Source organism: Ursus arctos, unplaced genomic scaffold, assembly GCF_023065955.2.
Source record: "Ursus arctos isolate Adak ecotype North America unplaced genomic scaffold, UrsArc2.0 scaffold_1, whole genome shotgun sequence".
Taxonomy (NCBI): domain Eukaryota; kingdom Metazoa; phylum Chordata; class Mammalia; order Carnivora; family Ursidae; genus Ursus; species Ursus arctos.
Window position 1 is genome coordinate 42769189 of NW_026622763.1, and position 13863 is coordinate 42783051.

Consider the following 13863-nt stretch of genomic DNA (forward strand, 5'->3'; position numbering starts at 1 on the left):
TAATATCATTAACTCCAATAGAATAAATATCATAGTAGATAAGGGGCTTAATAAGTGTTAGCTGTTTTTCCTTTTCCTTGAAATAGTGCAATTTGAGATTAAGAAGTATTACTGGAAAGGCACAGGGCTCAGTAGAATGAAGCAGAAAATGAACCTCTGGCCCCATTGAGTGCTTTGGGCATGCTGCCTCCAACTTCCTCAACTGTGAGCTAAGCCAGAAGACCCCCGACACTGCTATCTTTCCTTCCCAGCCCTAAATCCACAATCCGGCAATGACCACGCCCACTCTCAGGTCCCGCCCCCTCAGGGCGGAGCTCCGGAGCCAGCCTGGGGGGAGGGGCGGATTTCCCTCCCGCTACCCCCACCCCACCGAGTCCTGAGCCAGGGGGCACATCTGCACAGTGCCTGACTTGGATAAGCGATTCCTTTCTGGCATGCAAAAGTGTTTTTCTCGCATGAACATATCTTCACTATTTATCCCAACTGTGGTAGTTGCAGGCTAGAAGGTAATGTATAGAAAAGCTATTTGGTGAGCTATTTAATTTTGAAGCATTTAGATAATATTAATATTTTAGTCTTGATCAGAACCACAGCGAAGGCATTATAAAGACCTGGGTTTGAATCCTGACTTACCTGCTGTGTGACTTAGGACAACATATCTATGCTTTGATCCCTTTACATATAAAAGGAGGATAATATCTACTTTATAGAGTTTTCTTAAGAATCAAACAAGACTACAAATATAAAACTTTTAGCACAGTTCCTAGTATGAAATGTGTGCCCAAGAAATGGTGTCTAAAAACAGTCACAGAAAAAAAAAAGAAAGAAAGAAAGATGTAATGATAAAGAAAATGTGCTAGTAAATAAAGACTCAGAGAGCTGGTTTGGAGATCTCTTTCCGGCGAGGGACAGTTCTTTTTCAGAATATCCAGATTCTCTCATTTTGAGAAGTAATCTAGCATAGCGCTTGTTGGAGGGCTCAGAGGGCTCAGGCGGTGGAGACCTGTGCTTGAATCCCGTTGTGCCTCTTATTAGCTGTGTGATCTGTGGAAGTCACGTTGCCTGTCTTGCCAAGTTTCTTCATTTATAATAAAGAAAACAATAAGAAAATAGCAACAGAACATAGAGCAGTGAGCAGGTTGGGTGACAGACACTACCCACCTACAGTTTTTCATCTAAAGGGGCAAGTGCATAAGATAATAATTAAAGATCTACAATAAAAAAAACGACAATAAAAAAATCTGTGTGTGTGTGTGTTTGATGAAGGCCTCTGCTGTACATAGTCTCCAGTGTGTGTGTGTGTGTGTGTGTGTGTGTGTGTGTGTGTATTTGTTGTGCGTTCAGTCAAAAGCAAGCCAGGCAACTCTCTTGGTTAGAAGGGGAGGAAAGGTGGCTAACTCACCACTTAGATGAGCTTGAAGAGAAGGGGCCTTCGGTGATTTCAAGAGCGCCTCAGATTCAAGAGGAGAAAACTAAGCAGGGCAGAAAGGTGTCCCAGACTGGACACAGAAAGGGACAGATGGGCACAATGAGCCAGGAGGGTGACAAGAATGTTGTCTGAAGAGAGGAGGGGACGAAGTCAGCTGCTGAGTGGAAGGCAGGAAGAGCATGCAGGCTGAGGGAATGGAAGGAGCCACTTCAGATAGACAGACAGACGGACATGGTGGTCCCTGGGCTGCTCTCCCTCCCCATGGCAGTTCACACTTACCTGAACACCTCAGCTGATAGTACTTTGCCTCTTCACTAAATGATACAGAATAGTACTGACACCTTTCTGGATTCAGCTCACAACTCAGGCACGTCACCTTTGTGTGGTCGCTCAGCTGGATTCTGCAAACCAATGGTAGAAACTAAGTGTTTGATGAAAGAATAAATGAAAAGACAGAACTGAATAATGCCATATTCTAGTTTCAAAGGTATCAGAATGCCAAAGCAAAGCTCAAAAGCTTGTTTTTTACTGTGCAACAAATACATGAATTAATTCATAATAACCTCAAACCTCCCATTGTTTGGGAACAACACAAAACATCTATTGAAGTCATTCTTTTTGTTGACACCTGGGGTTTGATTTATAAGGGAATGAAAGTGCTCAATTACAATTCCAGTTAGTTAAGACATGAAAAAAAAAAAAAAAAAAAAAGAACCCCAGAAATTGTTCTTCAGCTAAAAAGACTCGAGTCAATAATTTGATTTAGCTCTTACTTATAAAGATTTCTTCCTCCTGGCATTCCTTTATATTCATTACTAATGTAGTATCTGGGAAGAAAACAAATGAAATATATATTAATTATGTTTTTAAAGAAAGTCAAGTACACTGTATTTGACTCAACACCAAACATTCACGCTGGCCCTTCTCGTACCATCCTTCCCTGCCCCCTCTCCCCCAGAAGCCATATTGCCCGTCATCTCTAAAAAGGAGATTCTATTTTTTAAAGCAGACTAAAATATCTGAATGCAGGGATTGCTCCCTTCATTAAAGTGACAATCAAAAACTCAAAAAAAGTCTTTTTAAAGAAAAGTCCGACTGGACAACCAGCCTGAAGTTGAGAGCCCACGTACCTATATTGTTTTCCATTTTTTCTGTTTTATTACACAAACTACTGGCTGGCAGGAGCCCCATCTGTCTGGGAGCAGCAGAGCCACTTCTAAAGAGGCCCTTCAGAAACTGCTTTGGGCAGTGGCAAAAATCCTCCGTGTTGAGACCCGATAAGGAATCATAGAAGTGCCTCAGATTCTAATAAAAATAACGCTCCCTTTCCACCCACTCGTGCAGGGTAGTTGACAGCCTCTGCAAAGCTTTCCATTTTCCAGAGTAAGGCCGAGATATGGACAGATAAAATAAAAGAGCCTCTCCAAGCCTTCCAAAAATTCGGTGCCAGTTAAAATTGAACCAAATGCCCCTGACGCTGGTTCGGTGTTCCAAGACGTTTAAGAAAAAGAGGCTACAGCTCTTGTAACGTAAAGCAGGTAAGAGCAAGAGGTAGAGCTGCTGGGTGGCATGGTATCAAATCCGCTAAGCATATGTGAAAATCATTAAGGCTTCCGTATGTTGAAAGGAAAAAAGTACTGAACACATTCCAAATAGACTATTCTTTATTTGTACGAGATTTTCCCCTATTTCTGGGCAAAGAGGGTGTGATTACAACGAGTACGTTTGTATCCTATCAATTATTAGAATACTCACAGGTAATCACTGGTAAGAGCTTCTATCCCGATGACTTCCCAAGCTCCTTTTGTAATAAATGTGCAACCCTAATGGGATTTTTTAAAAAGACGTTTATTAAACTCTCTAATCGAAGTGGAAGGTTGAATCTTTTATAGCAGCAATTTAGGTAATTTTAGGTCTTCTTCTTGAGTTTCCCCTCCCGATCCCATCATCCTCCAGATACCGCTTTGGAATTTGAATTAGCTGGATTAATTAGCACACATTGATTGACTTTACCCAATGATTTCCACTTCGAGTTAGTCTCATTAAAAAAGAGATCAACCTAAAATAATTCATGAAAGAATACTTACTTGCTTATCTATTTGGAATAGGCAAATGTGTTTGTAGCCATCTTGGTCACTGATGATCTTGTAGAAGCTCTTCCCATCGGAGGTAAAATGAGGTTCTGAAGGCCTAAACTGCAAATAATAGAAAACAAAGAACAGATTAGAGCACATCAGTCTCATCTCAGCACCAACTTTAATTTTTGAAAGTCCTCTCGACATCTCTGCCCAAAACCCATGCTTCATTTACTTGCCAAGTGTCTCAAAAGAAAATTCTCCTTCTAGAAAATGCAGATAAAAAGATCTGTCTCAGGGAATTTTTTTGCATGGAGCAAATGACAGAAAGCATGTAAAGAGGCTGACGCGGGACTCTCTGCACATAGCAGTGGTTATCTCTGGACATCTCTCTGTGGAGGGTAACTCCGTGACTTCTGGCTATAAATGTGCAAAAATTAGCCTTCGTCTTCCAGTTTTAACAAGTACATTTCCTCAGTGTCACAGATGTGCTTTCTTGAAACAGACTATTATTATTATTCTAACTGGGAGTTTGTACATCTTAATCTCCTTCGCCTGTTTTGCCCATCCCCCACCCCTGCCTCCAGGCATCCCTGAGTGATTGCTTTCTGTTTGGTTGGCTTGTTTGCTTGAAACAGGCTATTATTTTTACGGTTTCAGACAAGAGGTGGTTTTTAATTTGAGGGATTTGTTCCCTCCTTTTAAAGTACATATTTCTTTTTGAAAGCCAGAAAGTCTTTAACCATTTCTGGACTGGATACTATAAAGGACGTCTGTCGTATATTTCACACGGAAACATTCTCCTAGTTACCATTTTTATTGTAAGTCTTTTCATTTTGCTAAATAGGATCAACAATTTACCAAAAAAGTAGTTGTATGGAAATATAGCATAAAATTTCCATTTTTCACAGTTCAATAAAAGAGAGTTCTCAGAACATAATGTAGTTTAAGCAGAAGAATATCTATCCCAGCCTGAAAGGAACGTGTCGCTTTACGACTTCGATTTCCTTACTACATTTGAGAGCAGGTAGGAGATGGTCTTTTAAAATTGTTGGTTCACTTTACCCTCGATGTTTCCTCTCTTATCAGCTCCCATTTTGGGAAGGAAGAAAAATGCTTCCCTCTTCTATTTAGTGATTCAAAGCGGATTCATTTATGGAGCGAGCTGAGGCGTGCGGTACACTTGGTGTTCTCATTACAGAGCTCTGAAACACATTCCCCTCTCTAGACCTGTGTTCACAGCCTTATCTTTTTAATACATTTCCCTGTTTCCCCTGGATGGAGTTGTGCCTGGTAGAAATGTGTGAAAAGTGGCATCTGTCTGGTTAAATACAGAGAGGAAAAAACATATTTTTTTCAAAGAGTCGTGAGGAAGTGTAGCGTGTCTCTTGCCATGGAGGAAACCACTTTTCATGTTGGCAAACCTCTCCCCTCTGCCCAATCAATGCCTGAAGAAAAGGGACGTGTGAATGCTATCGGAGCTCTGCGCCCAGCTGGAAGGGGTCCTGTTTCTGGACCAGGGGCCTCCCCTCAATGGCCCCAGAGATGTGAATGAAATCTTTACATGGCTTTTTTTTTTTTTTTTTTTTTTTGGTCCCTTTGTTTCTCTCTTAAGGGAGGCTTAACAGAAGCGGTCAGAAAAATTAGGTGAGATGTGTTCATCATCTTTCTATGAGGTGCCACGATGGCTGGAGAGCCTCCTTTAACTTGAGTCATCCCATGGTCCCGTAGCCACACGGTTGGTGATTTTGTGCAAGGCCTCGTGCGGTGGGAGTGAGAAGCGTGACAAGTGTCTGCGGGTCACTGCGTTTTCTTGGATAAAACTCGGCATCTGGGGCCCTAGTAAAGCGTGAAGCTGCACGAGCAGGATTCCTCCAAGGGGAGGTGCACAGCAGTGCTGCTGGATGGATACAGTCGCAGCCGAGGTGCTGCTGGATGTAGTCGCGTCTCCTTACACATTTGGGTAGGCTGTGGATGGAAGCCGTGTTTTCTGCCTCCAAAGCACGGGACTTCAAAGAGGCGGTCAACGAGCGCATTCGCCATCTCCGGTTGCTTTTTAACTTTTCAGGAGCTACAGTTTGCTAGAGTATGTCTTTTGTTTTGTCTGCTCTCAAGTTTTTGCTTGTCCTGTTCCTTTTTCCAATTGAGCATGTTCTGTATTCCCCCATGAAAAGCTGTCTCTGCGGGGAGCATTTCAATATTTTGAGAAAGAGGTCAAGTAATAGCTCTATTAATAGCAAATGACATCGGGCCCTCCTTTGGTATATCTACATATCAAATAGCTCTGAGGATCTGATCCATACTGGAAAACCCCACAACTCTGAAGCACTTACTCTTCCAACCCAGCCGGTGGTACTCATTTCGGTGTGCTCTTGTGCCTAGGGAGGGAAAAATACAAGGGCGGAGTTTCAGAGAGAAGTAAGTTATTCATTCTACTCTTCATCTGCAACCTGTGGTCCTAGAAGCAAAATTGTACTTAAAATAATTGAAAACGATCTCCATTTATGTATTTGCATTTATGCTCAGATTGTTTATATAACTGCATTCAAACATTTACCTCTCTTGCCTAGAGCTCTGTCTTCCATATGTGGCCCTGGAAGCTCCCCCAGCATTTTCCATTCAACACGTACAGAAGGTGATGTCCTTTATCTTGCCTCCATCACCAACGGCTTGCTCTTACGCCTTCATTCTGCTTAGTGTCCCCACTCTCCTAAGCCGGAGTCTTGGCAGTCACTCTAGATGCCCCCTCTCCTCGCAGCCCCCTCCCCACCCCTGCCTCCTGCTTCTTTGACTCCTCTCGTCCTTCTCCACCGTTACTGCCTTAGCTTCTGTTCTCCCTGGTCCATTGCCCTGACCTCCGGTTGGAGACCCTGCAGCTCTTCTCCTCTTCCACCCTGCTCAACACCCGCTGACCTCATTTGGCAACAGATAGTTCTATCTCATTATGGTCCTCTCCTATTTACACCTAGGAATAGTTCCCAGTGTCTTACAAGTAAGTCCAAACTCCTCAGAACGGCACCTGAGCCCCAGCCTACCTCCACCCGCGGTTCTCACCATGGTGCCTCTCCCCAGCCCTTCGTCCTCTGGAGCCCCATACCCTCACCCTCCAAGCATCACTGGATGCCCTTGCACAGCCTCTGTTCACAGGGTCCTTGTGCCCTTGTCTGTCCTCGGTGCTCTAGGCCTCCCTTGTCATTTCCCATCGCCTTTCCCCAGTTGAGAGGATCGTCTTCTTTGGTCCTACATTCCCTCTGTACTTTGCTTATACCCTTTTAAGGCACACTATCCTGATAGCAGGATGACAGAATTCGCAGCAAGCAAAGAGCTTAGGTTTTCTAGTTTGGAGTCTGGCTGTCACGTGACCTAAGAACGTCCTTCTCCACAGCGTCCGGCTACTTTGAGTGTTCAAGAAACGGTAACTATTATTATTGGTCACCCTAATGGTATTCCCTACTAAAACATACGCACTTGGGGGGCCGGCATGTTGTCAAATTTGTTTCTTTTAAAAATGCAGAGCTGTGCATGGACTTGGGACATAGTAGGTATTCATTGTTTGCTGTATAAATAAATGAACAGGCAAGTCAAGATACAGGGTGCCCAAGCTTTGTGAGGCAAGCATCTGACTGTGCCCGAACAGGAGGGGGTGTGTACAGGGGGAGGCCCATAGACACAGAGCCCATTACCGGGAAAGGGCTTGGAGAGGTCTCCTTCACAGATGCCAGTAAATCTTCCCTGGACGTTGCCCATCCTGAGGCTGCTGGTACCCAAGGGGCTTTAATTCTGATTCACCTTGGCTGAACCTTGGTTGTTTTTTGTGGGGAACGCCCTGCCCCCCAGCACCTCAAGGTTGAATTAGCACTCTCCTTTGTCTTAATGTTGCCACCCTCTCTGCCTGGTAGTTATCTATTTATGATCTAAAGCTGTTGACTGCTGAAAGATAGTCAGAGGGTGGTAAGAGATTTGTGGCCTTTTGATACTTGCTTTGTTTCACATATTCTCAGCCAGTCATTCTCTGCTTCCCATACTTCCTCTACCGAAACACACTTCGTTGACTTTGCAGCCCCTGGCCCTCTTGGGCTTTCTGAATTTCGACATCAAATTCTATATTCTGGGTTCCCAATCATCACCCCCTCCCCAAGTGATAATATCCATAACTAAAACACAGTATGACTAGTGGGTAGAGATGAAATGGAAGTAACACCAGATACCAGATTCTCTAAAAGTTAGTCAGGACTTACCCACTGCTTCAGGGTCTGACATAGAGTCAGAAAGAAAAGAAACTCAAACTTTATTTCCTGATTCCCAACCTTTCACTCTCCCTGTTTTTGTATAGTTCTTGGATCACATGTAGCTTTAGAAGCAGAACATCCCCATTAAATCTTACCACTGTTTTTCTCCAACTGTTGGTGAAATTATCATAGTCACAAATATCCATGACTGAATAGTTCTGAATCCTTCGGAGCCACTGCAAAGAAATCCTTTCTTCATTTACCCATGTCACATCACACAAGTAGTAATCCCTGGAAGGAAGGAAGGAAGGAAGGAAGGAAGGAAGGAAGGAAGGAAGGAAAGAGAGAGAGAAAATAACTATTTTCAGACCTTGGTACAGATAGACATTTTACTCAATGAAATCAATCTTAATAGGCATTTAATTTTAAATGGTTGTCGAAACCATTTAATACCACAATATTTTATCTTTTCTGAAAGCTTAAAGTGTAATTTAGTTTTGAATGGAAATTAAAATACATCTGACAGGAAAAATAGCAGCTAACATCATACAGTGGCTTAGCAAACGTGATTCACACCACGGCTCAGGATTTTTCAAGTCCTCAACTTGGCCTTGGGTGGTGCCAGGAAGTCAAGGGTGACATTTTCCCATCTCTTTTCTGCTGCCTTGAGAGAACATTACAGTGAGGCCAGAGACACTGGCTGAGATTCGAATATTTTCTGGTAATTTGACGTGCTTCTCCAGAAAATTCTTACTTTTAGGGTGAAATTATAACTGACCCCTTTCTCAACTTCATTTTCAAAGGGGAAAAAATTGACTCACATCTCTACAGACTTTGAAAATCAAATAATTATATTGTAAAAATCTTTTCTCAAAAGTCAAAACATGAACCGTGTGAAAAAGTCAAGGAACCTTAACATAAAATTTATACAAATGGAGGTCTCTCTAGCATGCATTTTCCTCCAACACATACTGTTAAATATTTTTGGAACTACCTTTTGATTTATAGTGAGATGCATGGAATTCTCAACTTACTTTTCTGCTAGCCTCCCTAAATATTTGCTCTGGATTGTTTATTTTATTTTATTCGCTCCTCCTAGCCCCCAGTGTGATTTTGAATGGCTGTTCTTAAATCATTTGTTTCCACTGTCTGATCAAAGCCTTGTTCCCTTTTGTCAGAAAAATTCCAAGAGAATCTTTTCTTCCCCTTTCTTCCTGACTGGCCCCATGGCCATATCCTCCTCATCACCCCATATGCTCTAAAATGCCCCTTTGCTCTTCCCTTCACAGGCTGTGGTCACGCCCTCCTTCTGTCTCTTTGCTCTCCTTGCTCCACCACAAGCTCTCTGAGGCACGGCCACAGCTTTCTTGTTCACAGGGTGTCCCCAGGCCCCAGCGGAATGAATACCTGGCACAAAGTAGACACTCAGTGAAATTCTATGGAATGCAGCACTGACAAAGGGGAAAATCCTATCATGTTCTTTGTGGCCTAAATAGCTCTGTCCTTCCTCAGAATTCACAGATCATGTCCTGTCTGCACTCCCTTCACAGACATGAAAGCAAACAGCCACTATTCATTGAGCAGTTAGGATGGATCGCCACTTCACTATCCCCCTTCTATAGCTGGGGACATCGCCTGTGTTAATGTTGCCAGGGGCACCTCCTGGCTGTCCCCTCTGCAGGTGTCATGTACTGAAAGAAGATCAAACCCCTTCCCCCAGCAGCGAAGCACCACCTTCCCACCAACAGGGACTCCTCTCCATTGCAGCCCTTTCTCTTGCTCATAAGAACTTATACAGCAGGGCGCCTGGGTGGCTCAGGTCATGATCCCAGGGTCCTGGGATCGAGCCCCCGCACCCTGCTTCCTGCTCAGCAGGGAGCCCGTTTCTCCCACTCCCTCTGCTCCTCCCCCACCTGTGCTCTCTCTCTCTCTCAAATAAATAAACAAAATATTTTTTAAAAAGAGAGAGAAGAATCTATACAGCATCCAGTCCAGATGGCTGGTATTCCATGAACACTTCCTGAGATTTCCCAGCTGCCCCTGCTTTGTTTAACCTGCCCTCAGTCTGAAACCACTGCCAGGCTCTGACTTCCTTTGGTCTTCCTCAAATACCCATTACGCCTTCTTGGAAGGCCCCTCCTTCCACACTGATATCAGCAGACTTACAGGACTCATCATTAATGACGGCCAGGCTGCAAGGTCTGAGAGGGTGAGCCCCTCTTTGCACGCACAGGAGCAAGGGCACCTCACGGAGTCCAGCTCTTCTGCCCTGTGTCCAACCCCCAGGCGTTAAATGAGAAAATGGAAAGGCAAATAAATCTTGCTGGTGATAGGGAATAAATCATCGCCAAGGGGATGGAACGTGCAAGGGAGAAAATAAAACTTTTTGAGATTAACTTTCTAGACTTAGGGTCTGAAGACTTTCTCAGTAAAGAGCCAGATAGTAAATGTTTTAAGTTTTGCGGGTCACATGTGCTCTGTCACAATTACTTATCACTGCCCTTGCAGCACAAGAGCAGCCAGAGACAATATATCAACGAACACACGCAGAGGAGTTTCAGCGAAACCCTGAGATTTGAAGTTCATATGATTTTCAAGTCATGAAATATTATTCTTCTTGCGATTTTCCTTCCCAGACACTCAAAATTGTAAAAACCTTTCTTACTTGCAGACCATACAAAAATGGGGCAGGGGGCTGGCTTTGCCAGTGGGCCCTGGCGTGCTGATCCCTGCTCTACGCCCGTGGTTCCTACTCACAGATCAAATCCCTTTGTAAATCAGATGAAAATCATGTTCCTCTCTCTAGAGGGGAAAAAAACTCTCTTCACATACATGCACACGTTGTCCCAGGGCTCCATGGGCATCGATTAGGATCAGGGGCTCAAGAAACAGCCTTCCGTTTTCTAAAGCAGCCCGGTTGGAGGAAAGGGCAGGTGAGGGGGGAAGAAAACTCTTCAACATAATTAGTGGGTCACCTCTAGTAAGTGCTTTGTCTCCTAAAAACCATTGATCATACTCCAGGTTCAGAAACCAGCAGTAGAAAAGCAACTTTTCCCCACTGGAAAAGGCAGAGTAATGGAATTTGGGAAATCTGCCAGGAAACTCACATGCATCTGGCACCTTCCCTGCCCATTTCTAGATCAAAGGTTCATGAACCTGTATCTTCCACTCTGTCACCCGCGGTAGCCTCAGGTGCACTCTGCACCCTCTGACGCCTCTGTAAGGGCCGTCGGCCAGCGGATGAGACATTTTGAATCCTCATGTAAACATACTTCTGTTTAACCACAGCTTCTCTTTAGGATTTGGAATTAAGGCAAGACAGAGCGACGCTGCATACCCTGCCCTGAGCCAAGCTCGTGCCAGTCTGAGATGTCAGTGAGTCATAAAAGATATATAAGGGAACCAATGGCCCAACTGTCCTTTTTATTGAAAGGTTTAAGTCCCACTTAGGATCAGAAAAGTCCAACAAGCAGGATTATCAACTATACTTTGCACTACATGCTGATTTTTTTTTTAAAGATTTTTTTATTTTAGACAGAGAGCGGGCCAGCGGGCGCAAGTGGGGGAGGGGCAGAGGGAGAGGGAGATAGAGAATCTCAAGCAGAGTCCCTGCCCAGCCTGGAGCCGGGGCTGGATCTCATGACCCTGAGATCATGACCTGAGCGGAAACCATGAGTCGGATGCTCAACCAACAGCCCCTCAGGCGTCCCTACGTGCTGGTTTTATTCCGTAAGAACAGAGAGGCATCTACTAAGTAGACTGGTTATGTAATGGTGGGAAGGGGCAGAAGAGGGACCATCAGGCAGCCTGGCCTTCCCTTGAGCCAGAGACTCCGGTTATCCCAGGTTAGGCATAGTGATTCAACAAGGTCTTCTAACTTCTGGAACAGTGTTATTCCAAGGAGAGGATGATTGACTTTAATACTAAAGCAATGGAGTAATTTCTGGACATGATAATAGCAGTTCACACCCATGGGCAGTTTACTATGTGCCGGGGACCGTTCCAAGTGCTCGACGTAAAGTTTGTAGCCCCCTATGGGGTAGGAAGGCGAGGTTCATGTTTTGCAGACAAGGAGGGGGAGGTGCGGAGAGGGTAAGTAACTTGCTCAAGGTCACACTCTGGCAAGTGTTGGAGCCCCGATTCAAACCAAGCGGTTGGCTTCAGATTTTCTGTTCCCATTAGCTCCCTCTATAGAACCCCCACCCATCCCTCTGGTAAATACTGTTGGCTAGCTTTACCCTCTCGCTTTTTTTTCAGGATAAAATTCCTCACTCTATGAGGTCTATTTATTCCCACAGAGTTGTGTAAACTAAATAGCTGAATTTTATAAAGCAAATTATATTTGAATGTACTGGACAGACCTGCTTTTGGAGGTCATACTACAGAGAATCCCTTTGTAAAGTGACCGTTGCCTTACAAATAGTAGGCATTTAATAAATGTTGAGTTGCGTTCGTTCTCCTAATTTGTGTAAATGTTTCTTTTGGTATATTAAGGATACTTAACATCAGGTAGGCATTACTAACTGGAAAGAATATTGGAGAGAAATTGCTCCTAAGAGCAATTGCAGACGGTGGAGTGATTAATTCGGTGAATCACCCAAGGAAGCCGGCGTTCTGCCAGTGCTGGCCCCGGGCTCCATGCCTCCCTCTGCTCTGATGGGGATGCCAGCCCTCCTGGGGCTGCTGACAGATCGCTGAGGAGAAGGATAGGTGGGGTGAGGGCAGCACCCACAGCATGTGAGCTCCCGATCGGCTGCCTGTCCTGAAGTGTCGCTAGCTTCCAGGCCATTTCAGGCCAGGTCATTTATCTCCTGTGTGACAACCCCAGACCCTGATACCGCTACAATATGGATCAAGGATTATCAACTGCTCAGAGGAGGCATTTATCTATTGCATCATTCAGGAGCAGAAAAAACAGGGTGGGGCAGGTCTTGAGCTGGATGTGATGGGTCCCCGGAGCCATTCAGCAGATGTCGGGTGGGGTCACCTCAGGAGAGCAGGCCCTTCCCAATCCTCTAGCTCAGGCCACAGAATCTGCAGATGGCTGGGAGGAGGCAGAAAAGGGGGACTGCTACACAGGGTCAGTCGGAGGCTTATCTTCTGTACTGGCTGTGTAAACCATTTCAAACACATTAAGTCACACATATAACATACCTCATTTATCCATGCAGAAGCTTATTCATTTAGCCTATAAATATTCACCAGGCACTTGCTGTGTTTCAGGCACCCCCTGAGAGGCACTGGAGATACTATGAGAAGATGGGCCTTTACCTATAGAACTTTCTTACTTCAATCCAGCCACGTGAAGCCAGGCTCTAATTAAAGCAGGTAGGGGGGATTATGATTTTACAGTCTATGTTGTTTTCGCTCAAAGAGTTTGAGCTCGCAAATTCCCATTATGAGTCATCCATACAAATGAGCAGCCTAACGAGTCTACTCCACTTGACCTCTAATGCAATGAGGGCAGCAGGGAGGCTGCCTGCCTCGGTAGGATTTCCCCTGTCGAGACTCTGTGGTGCAAGGACAGGGCCTCGAGGGAAAATGAGTGACGGGTGCAGGCGGGGCGGAGGACGGAAGAAACACGCCCAGCGTCCGAGGGCTACGCTCCGGGCCATCCTACACCCCAGGAGCTAGCGGATGGCTAGGAAACATGGCAGAAGGTGCTAGGCAGTTTCTGAAGAGGCACAACTTGCTGGCCCTGCTGGGTTTGCATGAGGCCAGAAAGTGGGGCACCACCGCCTGCTAGAATGTTTTCCCCAGAGAGGACCTCGAGCCTGGTTTTACATAAGCTGCGGCCTCACTGGTGTTAATAGAAACCAGGGCTGGATTTATAATTCCCTATATAACACATTCCTGAGGCATTTCCAGAAACGATCTCTCAGTAAAATACATCTCACACAAAATATCCCCAGTGAGCGAGGCAGTCCTCACCAGGAGTGCAGCACAAAGATCTGCACACAGTGACTTCAGGGTTCCTTTGCACGGGGCAAAAACTAAGTGCTTGGACTCGCACACGTTTCCGGAGCTCAGCTCCTGGAATGAGGTTTCTAAGGGGGAAAGACCCCACAGATGAAGACCTGTAAAACGGCCATGACAATGACACGGTACGCAGTGGTCAAGTAAGATGTGA

The 13863-nt window shown here is 44.9% G+C and overlaps 1 protein-coding gene across 1 annotated transcript in view; it reads right to left on the reverse strand.

Annotated features, from left to right (window-relative positions):
* DPP4 (dipeptidyl peptidase 4) overlaps positions 1-13863 on the reverse strand; it is a 77830-nt gene that overhangs the window by 24260 nt on the left and 39707 nt on the right. Inside the window, exons 11-16 of the mRNA XM_048214178.2 lie at positions 7889-8024; positions 5838-5882; positions 3517-3624; positions 3185-3252; positions 2203-2256; positions 1709-1830 (exon numbers count right to left, since the gene is read on the reverse strand). Of these exons, the coding sequence (XP_048070135.1) occupies positions 1709-1830; positions 2203-2256; positions 3185-3252; positions 3517-3624; positions 5838-5882; positions 7889-8024 (533 nt within the window). The remainder of the gene's footprint in view (positions 1-1708; positions 1831-2202; positions 2257-3184; positions 3253-3516; positions 3625-5837; positions 5883-7888; positions 8025-13863) is intronic.